At 33.5% G+C, this 13,508-nt stretch overlaps 1 protein-coding gene across 1 annotated transcript; it reads right to left on the reverse strand.

The window, feature by feature from the left end:
* Positions 1 to 12,082: 12,082 nt before the first annotated feature.
* LOC132703352 (large ribosomal subunit protein mL54) lies at positions 12,083 to 13,479 on the reverse strand. The gene is made up of 2 exons (XM_060672557.1): positions 13,318 to 13,479; positions 12,083 to 13,266 (listed from the first exon to the last, which is right to left on the reverse strand). The coding sequence occupies exons 1-2, from the start codon at positions 13,409 to 13,411 to the stop codon at positions 12,950 to 12,952; spliced, it is 411 nt and encodes a 136-aa protein (XP_060528540.1). The 5' UTR covers positions 13,412 to 13,479; the 3' UTR covers positions 12,083 to 12,949.
* Between the last annotated feature and the right edge of the window lie 29 nt (positions 13,480 to 13,508).

Below are 13,508 nucleotides of genomic sequence, written 5' to 3' on the forward strand. Positions count from 1 at the left end.
TCAAGTTGTCATTTTTATGCATTTTATCGTGTCCGGTAATTAATTGCTACACATTTTTCAACCTTGCAAGGAAAACTGTGGCATGCTAATTTATAATGGGTACCTTCTAAAAACACGTGTAGGTATCTTGCAAGTTAACTACAAATAGTCTGTTCGGATCAAAAATTATTTATGTGGTTTAAGGCGCTTGCAAAGACAAAAAAAAGGGTGGTTAAAAAATTAAAATGAACGAAACTCAGCGTATCGGTAGTTCAATATAATAGCTATTAGATAAAATAGTGGCCCTATTATGGTAAAAATTGATACATTGATACCTACTAACTTGCACCTTGAGCCATTTTCTTTCTAAATAACAACTTAACACTTAACACTTTTTGCCAGAACACTTAACGAGATCTAAGTTTATTTTGAGAAAATGTTTCCTCAAAAATGCAGCATCTAAACTTATTGACGATCTGTCAGTGTCCATGTTGGCTGTTGAATGCCTCAAGCTCATTGGTTAAAAACCAAACCAATGGACTTTTTTTTTCTAGTTGCTTCATAAGTTCCTGTATTATTGGTATAGGCAGCGACCCTACATCTCTAGTAGCTATATGGTAGATTTATATAGCTACCAGACATTTTGTGGCTTTGCCTATATACAGGTTGGTTCAAAACAAGTGCGAAAAAGGGATATTCCTTCTTTAAAATAAAGGGTAGGTAAGTTCGATCAAAAGGCAACCACTAGAGAGATGTCGTGCTACAAAAACGAAAATAGAAGAATAATAACATAATACAGAAGTAACGCTATTATAAAAACCCATTTTCTGCGTGTTCTTTTATTTTTTAAAATGACTACAGGGGATTAAATTAAACTACCCCCGTCATTCTTATTAACTAAATTAAAGCAAATACTTATTCAATGTCCCAAGAAATATGTATTTTTTTATTTTGTTTTATTTCGAACTTTTTCTCCTCTGTAGATTTTTTCATAATACCTTTCGTTTCCAAGTAAAAAAATACAATCTAAAGCAATACATAACAAAATAAAAAATAATAAAATATGCAGAAAGTGTGTTTTTATAATAGTTATTCTTCCGTAATATTTTATTGTTCTATCTGTTCCGGTTTTTAAAATAAAAAATATAAACACTATTTTTCCGCCATATGTGCATTTAACGTATTGAACTACCCTTTATTTTAAATAAGAAAGAACCCTTTAAATTCTTCGCATTGGTTTTAAAACGCCCTGTATATGCAGATAACACGTACTTTTAAAGCCATCATGAAAAAAATATTGAGAAAAGCCATTTCAAATCTCGCTGTCAACCAATAAGACCTAGCAGCGTTAAACATCTAACATGGCTGCTGTCAGTTCGTCAGTTCAACAGTTTCAGTTCACAGTGTATAATAAATACTGCCGTAAAAATGCTACATATAAACTGCAACCTGTCATATTGATGACTGTCAGCGGCCATGTTAATTGTTGAAAGCCAGTAGGTCTTATTGGTTGGTTTAAAATGACACTTATTATTGGTTGAAAAGGAAAATTTCAAATGCGTATAACAAATAGCCTCAATTTTTATTGTCCCTTCAAAAATTTCTGTATTCTTAGCATTAGACGGGGCTTCTAGCAGCTATATACAAAAGTCCAAAGGTCGTGCCTATTGAGAATACACGAATTTTTAAACCGACAATGGAAGCAATAAGACCTAGTGGCGTTCAACAACCAACATGGCCGTTCATCAATTGAACAGTGGTCAGTAGATAAACAAAGAGGGTTCCACAAGATATAACCCCACCAACAACAATTATCTCTCTCGCCCTTGGGGTTCACCTTTTTTTTCGCGTCTGCTGAGAATGGAACCCGGCACCCGTCCGTTGTTGAGCACCGACTTGAACAGAGAGCTAACTGAAGAATAATTTCGTTGTGCTTCGCACTCCGGCGGGGTTCCAGTTCCTATAGGGTGTGCTCCGGTCTAATGCATGGGCCCCCAGCACTCGTGTTGTATGAGGTATGACAATTAACCGTCAACACGTGATTTTCTCATATACGACATAAACTTAACAAAACACGTACTCGCGAACCTACGTAAATATAGGTATGCTGATATACGTTTTCTGTATGTGCAGTTACCGGAGTCACTGGAGCAACCGTAAAATCATGTAAGTAAGAAAACAAAAAGAGCATGTGAGCTTGACGTTAGATATAACGTAGGATGTAAACGGGTAACTCCAGAAGATGGTAGGCAAGTGGCGAATATTCAGGAACACCACAAAGTGTCGAATATTCACAGTATCGAAAATCCCAAACTTTCGAAATGCAAATAGAAAAGGACAAATATCATATAGCTGTATCGTTTGAATGACGTAATTTTTATATCGAAATAGGGAGACTTTGCAATTTGATAGTCGACACCAGATAGGCATAATCAGGATATACACCGGGTGCATAATTGGCACCGGATACAGCAATTCCTATAAATACGATCATTATTGTTTCCATAAAACGTATAGATAAATTAAGGTTAATTTTATTGAAAGGCTATCTTTTTCAATATTCATTCAACGTTATTGATTCTTATTTATTACCACCATCTAAGGTAAAAGTTTTATGAATGACAGCATTGGGAACAAGCACCTTACTACAGAATATATGCAACAAGTGTGGTAACAGGCATTGGATTTATTTGGAGTTAAACAAGCGAGTTACTTAAAAACTTTTATAAACGTGTAACTTTTTCTGCGAAAGTTAGTTTTTGGGTACATTTTTGCAAAACAATACCACTGACATGAGCGTCAGAATTGACAAACTTCAAAACCCTCGAAGAACGGTAAAACCTCCGAAAATACCCGATTGGTCCCAAACCAGTGCGGTAAGATCCCGTAAATGTCCGAAGTGGCGCTGATCCGTGGGAAACGAAACTGACGTTACATTTTAATCATGGACCACCCTGTAAAGAATATATTAAAAGTCAAAGTTCAAATTTTCAGGGTGTATCACTCATTTAACATTTCTTAACATTAAAACCAATTTTGAGCTAACTGGTTTCACTATGCAACCTGTCCTAAATAGCGAGTGAGCCTCAGCGTAACAGCATCGTAGAATTGACTTCTGGACTCAAAGCATAGTATTTCTTCAATTTTCATCCATCCACATTTGCTTATATTTGACGTAAAATCCTCGGTGTATTGTCCAAGAAAAAGCCTATAAGAATAAGATTTTATATTTTTATGACATACGTACCATCTGCCTTTATGCACATTACTAGGAGTTATCAACAATTTTTTAAGGAAATGTCAAATATACTTTCTCAAAAAGTGCCGAGAAAGGTCAAATTCCTACTGTCATTTTAAACTATACATTGTAGAGGCTACCTACGAAAAAATATGAAATAAATACTTGCTAATCCAAATTAAAACTTTATGCCCATATTTGATGCAGGGTAAGTCCGACAATTTGGCTAATACCGCCAATGAATATAAAATCATTTTTTATCCCTGTTTCTCAAGATTAAATCCTTTGAAATATGGAAAAATATCCATCACTTAAAGCTAAGAACACCGACCTTTATACATTCATTACCCTACAACCTACAAAGGGTTGAATAATGCTATAAAATGCGACATTTTTGCACTAAACACATGCAAAATGCATGTTTAGTTACTATAAAATATTAAATCACTTTTACCTCGATTCGTAACTCCTCTAGAGTGTATAATACATAAAGTCATCGTGGAAAACTATTTGTTGAGAGGTTTTGTTCCTCTTTAAGAAAGTAAAATGTTAACTTAATAAGATAAATCATTTAAAATAACTATTACATTTGATATATCTACAAAAATCGTTGGTTATAAACTAAAAATTGTGCTTATTTAGCTATCACTCTATCACGTTTAATTTTGTCTATACATTACGTCTCAGCTGTTGGTGGTCCACTGTTGGAAACAAGACTTTTGGAAACCACTCGCGCTCGGCCGTACTACACAAACTTTTCGACACTTTGCTACCATCTCAGAAACGAGACTCACCGAGACTTTCCGAAACGGGATTGAACGCCGTTCGGGATTTTCGATATTTTTTTTTTGAACATTCGTATTCCCCCTTTGAACATTTGACACTTTGTCGTGTTCCCCCTCTGTTCGCCACTCATGCTCGATCATACCCGATCCTACACGAACTTTTCGACTCTTTGAATAGTCGACACTTTGTTACCATCGCGGATTTTCTCTACTTTGAAAATTCGACACTTTCTGATATTCCCTAAATTCGTAACCACACTTCATTCCTTCCAACGTGAATTTTCGTAGGCAGTGGTAAATATAAAACGCAAGGAGCAGCACAAATACCGCTATTTGAACCAATGTTAGAAATATTTAATATTCGTGACATGTATAGATGCTTTGACGCCGCCGAATATTTATATTTTTGATATATTTGGTTCTTTTGATACCGGCGACAGAAGAGAAGGATGCTCATCGGCTGTGTAGCTGTACAGTTAATTATTTTTTTGTGTTTCCAATATTGTCGTATGTTTCCGTTAAAAATATCAAGTAAGTACTTTTCGTCATTTTATATAATGAATAAGTATTATTTTTTATAAATAGCAGGAATTGATGTTCTGCTGTACTTTGAGGGACGGTTTCATTATATTGGAGTAAGATTTATATAGAATTTTATCTTGGTTTAAAAAAAAATCAATTTTGAAATAAACACAAATATTTTTACCGTTTATTGTAATAAAGTGTTTAAAGTGTAGAAATGTTAATTTTTTAATTTATGGAATTCAATTAATCAAACGCAGATAGAAGTATTTCTGATGGGTCTCGCAAAATTGAGTTATATCTTAAAAATAATATTTCTAAGAATTGAAAAAAAAAGTGAAAAACTTTCATGAAAATTAACGAATATTTGAAAAGTCAACTTTCATAAAACCTCTCTATCAAAACTTTCAACCAATGAACACCACTGCAAAAAATTGTCCCTCTCCTACGGCTTTATTTGTCGTTTTATACAACCACAAAAAGTTTTCCTCTCTCCCCTATATAATGCTTATCAACCGTTTTCCTGCAATAAAAAGTTAATTCAGATTTTTTTCATACTTGTTCCTCGGTATTGCGAGTGTTTTTTTTGCGCTTCAGAATTCTTATGTTTTTTATAAACTTATGTTTCAGAATCGTTCTGCTGAGATTTAAATCTAAGTTATGATCAATATTTGCAAGTATTTATTTCGTTATAGTTGCGTGGGATTTGAATTTGAGTTTTTTTATGTTTATGATCCTTAAATGAGGAAATAATTTCTTTTATTTATGATTGAAGTGCTAGTATTTCTAGGAATCAAAAAAACAATGGTAAATTTAAATAATTTTGCCAATAAAATAAAAAGCATCGAATTTAATATTATGTAATTTTCCTTAGTTAAAATATCTTTTTAAAATACTCGCTTCATCAAGGGAAGTCTTTTATTTTTTGTTAAATCGGTTAAACGACTCTGTACTTAACGACTTACACGAAAATAGTGGAATAAAGTGAAAATTTAAAAATGCGACGCTGTCCTATATAATTTCATTACACATATTTTAATACCTTTGAATTACGGTATTGTACTGATGCATGAACATTTTCTTTTGCTCAATATTATTTTGATTAATAAATTTCTTTAAAAAAATAGGATAAAGACGGATCATTTTCTGTTGCATTAACCTCTTATGAATCAATTAATTCAAGTTAGAACGTTTAGCCTTTTTTAAATATTTATTAGTATTACCTGTATAACACATTTTTGTTATTGGGGAGGTTCTAATTATTGTTTTTATGCAGCACGAAACTGGTTATATAAATATAAATATAAATTGAAAAAAAAAAGAAACGACGTAATTTTTGACTAAGCAGCTGATTCGCTGGGTGTAGGCGCTATTGTAAAGTAATTATAAACTTTTATTAACTTTTCTTTCTTAAAAACTCCAACGTAAAATTGTTTTCTTCTATTTCCTTCTGTAAAATACCTAATTATACACCGATCTAGCGTGCGGGAAGTGTCAATTTACCACGTGAGTTTCTTGTCCCACAGATCCGAGCCACTTCGGACATTTCCTAGATATTAAAGCACAGGTTCGGAGCAATCGGATGTTTTAACCTTTGTCAATTCTGACGGTCAAATTGTTGAATGTATTCGTGTTGTTTTGCAAAAATGTACCCAAAAACTAATTGTCGTAGAAAAAGTATAGTTTGCAACAAGTTTGGTAAACTTTTTAAGTCACTCGTTTGTTAAACGCTCGCTCCGCTGCGCTCTCCTAGTGCTAAATAAACTAGTGACTCAAATGCCGTTTACCACACTTGTTGCATAATATACTATTTTGTTTTTTAAATAAGGCAGGATGTTGGCCACTTTATAAAACAAGAAAGAGCGCGCATCTGTCTCCAGTTTTATTGCAAATATGTTTTATTGGTTTTGCTTTAAACTTTCATTTTTCCTAAAAAATCGAATCGGGTGCCCTTCAGAGTAGTTCACGTCCTGCAGCCCTGTAACATTTTCTAGTTAAGTTTCGATTTAATCTCAAAATGTTACCGACCGGCAGCAAAGCCATTCACATTCAGGTTTTGTTTTGTTTGTTTGGTTTGCAGAGTTTATAGTAATTAAGTGATGCCGTGATGTCACATAACTTTATTTGCTGTCACATTTAAACGATATATGTTTGAGCATGACAGACTCAAAAGTAAATAGAAGAAATATCTTCATAAAAAGATTAATTTCAATATCCCTGTTTTGATATCCCTGTTTTTCCGGTAATCTAAAACAATTTCACTTACTTCATACATTCGTAAGCGGTGAACCATTTAATTTACTAAAAATATTCCTATAACTGATGATAATTATGTATTAGCTTACGATATGTTAGTAAAAAGATATGATAATAATAGCATATTATACAAAAGTGTGGCTAAACGGCATTTGAGTCACAAGTTTATAGAGCATGACCGGAGAGCAATATACCAAACGTGTTGCATACTAATCTTTCCCTACGACCGTTAATTTTTGGGTACATTTTTTCAAAACAACACGAATACGTTCACTGGGATGACTGTCAGAATTCACAAACCTCAAAATTCAAACCGTTCGATAAAATCTCCAAAAACATGGTAATATCCCGGAAATGTCCGAAATGGTTCGGATTTGCAGTTTGCAGTTTCCAACTACAGAATGGGATTTTTTGATACTTTAAAAGTATATCTGAATAATAGGTGTAAGGTTTTAGATACATTGACCTACACTGAGAAGGAAAATAAATCAAATAATATCGAAGCCAATTGTAAGAATAAGCACACCGAGGCATTTTTACTAATACTCCGCCCAATAACATACTTACCACAAATTGTGGTATCTGTAAGACCCAGCATTCCATTATGAAATGCTCTGTCGTTTTAAGTAAGTCCCCTCCTGAGCGCAATTTACATGTTACATGTCACTGGTTGTGTATCAATGGTTTGCGTTCTTTTCAAAAATTCTCGAAATGTAGTTCTAATAGGAGTTGTTTTTCGTTGCGGTTTTATTTCTCTAAATTTTGCACCTTCTAATAGTGCATTTACATTCCTTGCGAGTGCAAAAGTCGATTTTCTTGATAGTCATGGTTATTCCACACAGTCAGGGTACTACTGGATAGTGGCAGCGCAGTGTGTGATATGACCTCTGTATCATCCAATAGTGTTACTTGTCTTACCGTCCACCCAGTAAGCAAGGACGCAAGTTCTTTTCCTATGGAATGCGCAATTTTACCGCTGATTTTTCTGTCACGAAAATGTCACATTTAGATAAGCTAGAAGTTTCTGATGACATCTATAATACATTCACGGACCTATAGATCCGCTGATCGGATGCCACCGATTTCCTTTAATCATGTTTGCTTGAGAAAGTGTGTGGTAAAGAATTTGAGCTTATCGCATTCAATACGTTAGTTGGTTGGGTGATAATGGGCAAAATTAGTGCCATCAAAATCACTCCGGCATATTCCTTTTGCACGCTATTAAAGGAAAATCAGGATAAAAAAATTTACAGATTCTAGGAAACGGAAGAGATTCCAAATAGGAATTCTTTAACTCGTGACGATCCCGCGGAAATTTCTTTCACAGAAACTAATTTCCGAACTCCTGAGGGACGGTTTGTTGTTATTCTTCCATTTTCAAGTAGCGTACCACAATTTCCCGACTCACACTCTCTAGCGTTAAAGAAATTCTATAGTTTAGAGTACCGTTTTCTTAAGGATCCTTCATTATTTAATTCATATTCCATTTGATGAAGGAATACTTAGAGCTGGATCATATGGAACTGGTGTGCGCTCCTGTTTCTGACATTCCACAACGCCACTTCTATATCCCTCACCATGGGGTGACGAATCCAAATAGTACAACTACGACATTGGGAGTGGTATTTGACACTTTGTTATTGGTCCCAAACTACAAAATAAAATTACAAGCATTTTCTTGAGTTTTCGAAGCGTTCCCATAGCGTTTACTGCTGATGCCAAAATGATGTACTGATTGTAAATCATATTTTTCTACTCCCGTCTGTAAAATACCTAGTTACCCACCGATCTAGCGTGCGGGAAGCGTCACTTTACCACATCAGTTTCGTTTCCCACGAATCCGAGTCACTTCGGACATTTCCGGGATTTTACCGCACCGGTTTGGGAGCAATCGGATGTTTTCAGATATATTTCCAACGCCTTGAATTGTGAGGTCTGTCAATTCTGACAGTCATGTCAGTGAATATATTCGTGTTGTTTTGCGAAAATGTACCCAAAACTAACGGTCGTAGAAAAATTATAGTATGCAATACGTTCGGTAATAGTATATTATGCAATGCTGTAAACGGGTTTATTTGATACGAGCGGAGCGAGTTTTTAATAAACGAGTGAGTTAAAAAGTTTACCGAACGTGTTGCATACTATGCTTTTTATACGACCGTTAGTTTTTGGGTACATTTTCGCAAAACAAAACGTGTTTTAAAATGTCAGACTAAACAAAAAATATTTGAAATAATAAATAAAAGCTTGGTAAATTTCAAACTGATAAATTTTGACCCCGGTTATTATTTTTTACTGTTAAGTAATTCACACTTTTTTAAAAGGCTCTTTACTAACTTAATTTCAATAAGATGTTTTCTGCCAAATAAATAAAGAGACATTCAGACCAGTTGGTTTTTGTTATAGCGACTGCATCATTTAAGCTGTAAGTCACTGTATAACGTTTGGTATTGTTTTAGGAAAACGAGTACGAAAAAAACATTGAAGTCCTATGGCGTTATATTTTAAAATAATTGGGCGAGATTATAGCAGTAAAAAAAAGGTTATTTTTCCTACATATTGAGTTTTGTTTTTTGTAAATGATTTTGAAGCTATTACATAGTATATGTACTTCGGACGTAAAAACGTAAAAACTACTAAGTGAATTGTTTTTTCATAGTTTCCAGCTTCTAAAAATAAAAGCATCGAGCACATTATTCCCCCAAAACTTTTCATCTATCATAAGTTGTTTACGTCTTATATGTGAAAGTCTCATGTTGCGTCGCCCATACGCGCCTCGTCTCACCACAACCACCCACCTTAATCAACTGCTTATGGTCCGCGACTATCAAAAGCACAGCATACGACCGGAGCATCCCCCTACAATGGCTGGGGGGTCACCGTAGGCGACCGGAGCACAATAAAATTATCTAATACATATTTACCCATTACTTTTAATACGTCGGCGCTCAACGACAGACGGATTCGATCCTCGGCAGACGCGAAAAAAAAGGAAGTTGGGTATTGTGAAACCTCCTTTCTACTGTGCTCATTTTATATGTAGCATTTTTATGGCAGTATATTCTTAAAATATAGATTTTAAATGTTCGGGGAAAACGAATTAAGTATGGAGGTCGGTGTTTTAAAGAAAATGGCCACCATATTATCTAATAATATATAAGGGAGTTTTCCTCGTTGATGGTACGATAGACGTTTGAGGCGAATGGTACAATAAATTGTTCTGAAAATTTGATTGGAAAATATTTTTAACACTGCGACGTGGCCGCTTCTTCGAAAAAGTAGAATGAACATTGAAATTTTAAATGTGACACCATGTACATTATTGCTTTTTCCGATCCGCTACTACTTTACGTTTTTGAATAATAGGTTCATATACCTATTTTTGGTGGTTTTCGATTAAATAATTATTTTCTTTATTTTTCGACAAGAACATGACTTGCTTAGTTTTTTGAAATTTGAAGTTTTGGGGCTCCGCTCCTATCCTGGGTATCCTATGAAATGTGGGAAAGGTGAAAAAAGCATCCGATATAGATTTTTACGTAAAATTCAGTGGCGTAGTCAGTCTCTTTCTAAATGCTTTCGTCTTTTTGAAAAAATAAAGTTTGTTAACCACAGTGTTATAGGCCTCTAACAAAATATTAATCCAAATGTAGGTAAAATTACAAAAACGACGTCAACCTCTATAACTCGAAGTTGAAGGGACTGTGAAAAAAGTTCGAGTTATATATAGAGAGTATGAGTTAAAGGAAAAATGCATACTTACTTTAAATAAATTTTTTGTATTTCAAAAAAAAATAATAAACAACCGAACGGCGCTAATTATTAAACCGACAAAAAATATAAAAATAGCGACTTTATAAATTGTGCTAGCCTGGCTGTACTTACTTTTAAATGTTCATTTTTCAGCCTGTCATGTCATATGGTTGATAATTTTTTTCTTGGATATCATTTTCTACTTCTGCGTTTTTTCATCAATTATTGTTAATATTTTAAGTTTTCGCGACGACGGCCCCTAAAATAGGGCGAGATACAGATTGTATATCACAGGTAGGTTGTGAAATAAACGTAATTAACCAATGGAATAACGATGAATCTGCAGGATTCCAGTCGGAGTTCAACAAGCGAACGGATGATATCCCGGAATATAGTGTCATCACATTTTTCCATCCGTGAATCAATACGTGAATATATATATATATATATATATATATATATATATATATATATATATATATATATATATATATATATATATATATATATATATATATATATATATATATATATATATATATATATATATATATATTATTTCTTTGTGTCCTTAATCTCGAACCCCCAAAATAGTAAAATTGATTTCTCCAAATAGGTTCCACTAAATCGCGACTTCACATATTTGCCTTATTTATTCCTAACAATACTTCACGATAACTTTTATAATTTGCACGAAGCCAATTTAGTTTAATATTAACATCTTATTTGTAACATTTCACATAGATTTCTGACCTATAAATTATTAAAAAAGATAAACCAAAACGAGAACTGTTGTGAACCCGGCAATTCGACGAGCGCCGTTTTATAAATCGTCAGCACTTCCAAACAAATAGTGGAACCCTTATTTCGAGAACCGTTAAAAAGGGTACGACAGAGAAACGGGTCGACTATCAGACAAACGGCGATATGCTTGCATCCCGAGAGTACCCCGATACCGATTGTCGCGATTCTAATATTTTAGTTTTATAAATAAGTTAGTTCAACTTTTGAATAAATTCTACAACTTAACTTAATATTAAACTAAGTTGCTTCATGCGAATTATAAAAGTTATCGTGTAAGTATTGTCACGAATATATAAGGTACCGCAAATACCTTCACAAAAATTTAAAAAAATCATTTTTGTCAGGTCCTTTACACAAACTACCCCATACTATTATACATTTTTTACTACGCCTCCGAATTCTACGTAAAAATCTATATCGGATGGGGTTTTCACCTTTCCGACCCTTCATAGGATACCCGAGATACGAGGGGTGCCCCGAAACTTCAAATTTCCAAAATAACCCTGTATTTTAAAAATTAAACAAGTCATGAAAATTTTGTCATATTTTGTTTAACAAAAAAGTACCAAAGGTTTGTGAAACGCAAATCTTCACTAACAAACAAAATGAGACAATGTAAAATATTTCTTAATATCGAAATTATGCTATATCATACAATATACAATACAATACAATAATTAATTTCTCGAAAACGAAAATGTCAACTATGAAACACCCCGTATATTGGGCACTTTTTCTATAACTTTATTTTTGCGACGGAATTTCCTTACACACCCACAAGTTATATGGGTGGTATGTTTAAACATTTATGAAAAATGATCCAACATTAAAAAGTATGTTCATATTAAATCTCCAAAGTTAAAAAACACCTTTTAAAAACAAAATTCCCCTAAAATAATTAAGTATACTTCGCTTAAAAAGATTGCCTGTTTTGCCTAATTGCCTTTTAACAGCAATTTTTATCTTATAAAAAATACATGCACACATACTGCAGAGATTGTATCTGTTTACCGGTTTAATTGGTTAACTTTTTAGAATTAAGCCGAGATATTATTTACCTATGCTGGCAACCGAACGAAACTCTAAGAAGCCAGCTTCCGCTGAATTGTCAAATCATATACAATAATTATTGTGAATGTTCTACAGATGGCTTCAGTCATATAGCTACTAGCTTGATAGCTTCAGTTGTAAACAAAATGGGGGTGATCATTTTTTTGATGTCCAAAATATAACCTTGCACAAACTATCTTGTTTATTATCATATTTGGTTTTGACAAAATTGTTAAAATCAATTATTTACTTTTTACATCTGATTAAATGAGAATCTGTAAGTTCGTCTACTATTCTTTAGGATCTAAGTCCTTAACACAACTATTGCATCTATAAATTTCTGACACATACTGAAAGAATTATAACACCTATAGTTAAATTAATTGCAGATGTAAAAGGAACAAGTATTGTCAGGTTAATTAAAGAAATTCAAATCCACATTTTTTAATATTTTAGAAAATTTAGACTACAAAATAATTAATTAAGAAGCAATTTAAGAGTTTGAGACACGACCTATTATATATTTATAATAAAATATTTAATAAAAGTAGTCTAATGAGAGTTAGAATTTTTTTAACTTTGAAAGCTGATTTTGCCTTTTAATTCCCATGCGTCTTATTCTTCTCCAATAAGCTTTTGAATTTGGATCCAAATCATCTAACTGGAGAGGAGGACCTGTCCTTACATTCCAAAGCCACTCTGGATACTCGCTGTCAGGCAACAATTTAATATCTTCCCCTGTTTTATAAATATTTGAACCACATAGGTAATTCACCAATTTTTCAGGATCCGTCTCCACTGGTAAAACTCTTTTTTCTACTGTGGGCCCCAGCTTGCCTAATTTTTTCTTTTTAAGGCTACCGCCTAACATACTCACGCCTGAAACCAGAATCCACTGAAGATATTAAAAACGTAATTATTGCAACTTACTTGCAGCCGGTTTCGCATAACCATTTTTTGGACAATTGAAAGTAAATGATTTAATGGCACATTTAGGTATAGATATTAATTTGCAAACTAACATTTTTCGAAACGGAGTCGACCCTTCGTATTCTTAAGCTGAAAGGTGAGGTTAGGAGCACAGACTATAGTATAGAATTGATAAAAACTGACGTGCACCA

Source organism: Cylas formicarius, unplaced genomic scaffold (assembly GCF_029955315.1).
Source record: "Cylas formicarius isolate icCylForm1 unplaced genomic scaffold, icCylForm1.1 PGA_scaffold_10__41_contigs__length_53128322, whole genome shotgun sequence".
Taxonomy (NCBI): domain Eukaryota; kingdom Metazoa; phylum Arthropoda; class Insecta; order Coleoptera; family Brentidae; genus Cylas; species Cylas formicarius.

Coding starts and splice junctions, on each gene's coding strand:
- LOC132703352 (XM_060672557.1), bottom strand. CDS start 13,411: ATGTTAGTTTGCAAATTAATATCTATACCTAAATGTGCCATTAAATCA. Junction 13,267..13,317: donor TTATGCGAAACCGGCTGCAA/GTAAGTTGCAAT, acceptor TTCTGGTTTCAG/GCGTGAGTATGTTAGGCGGT.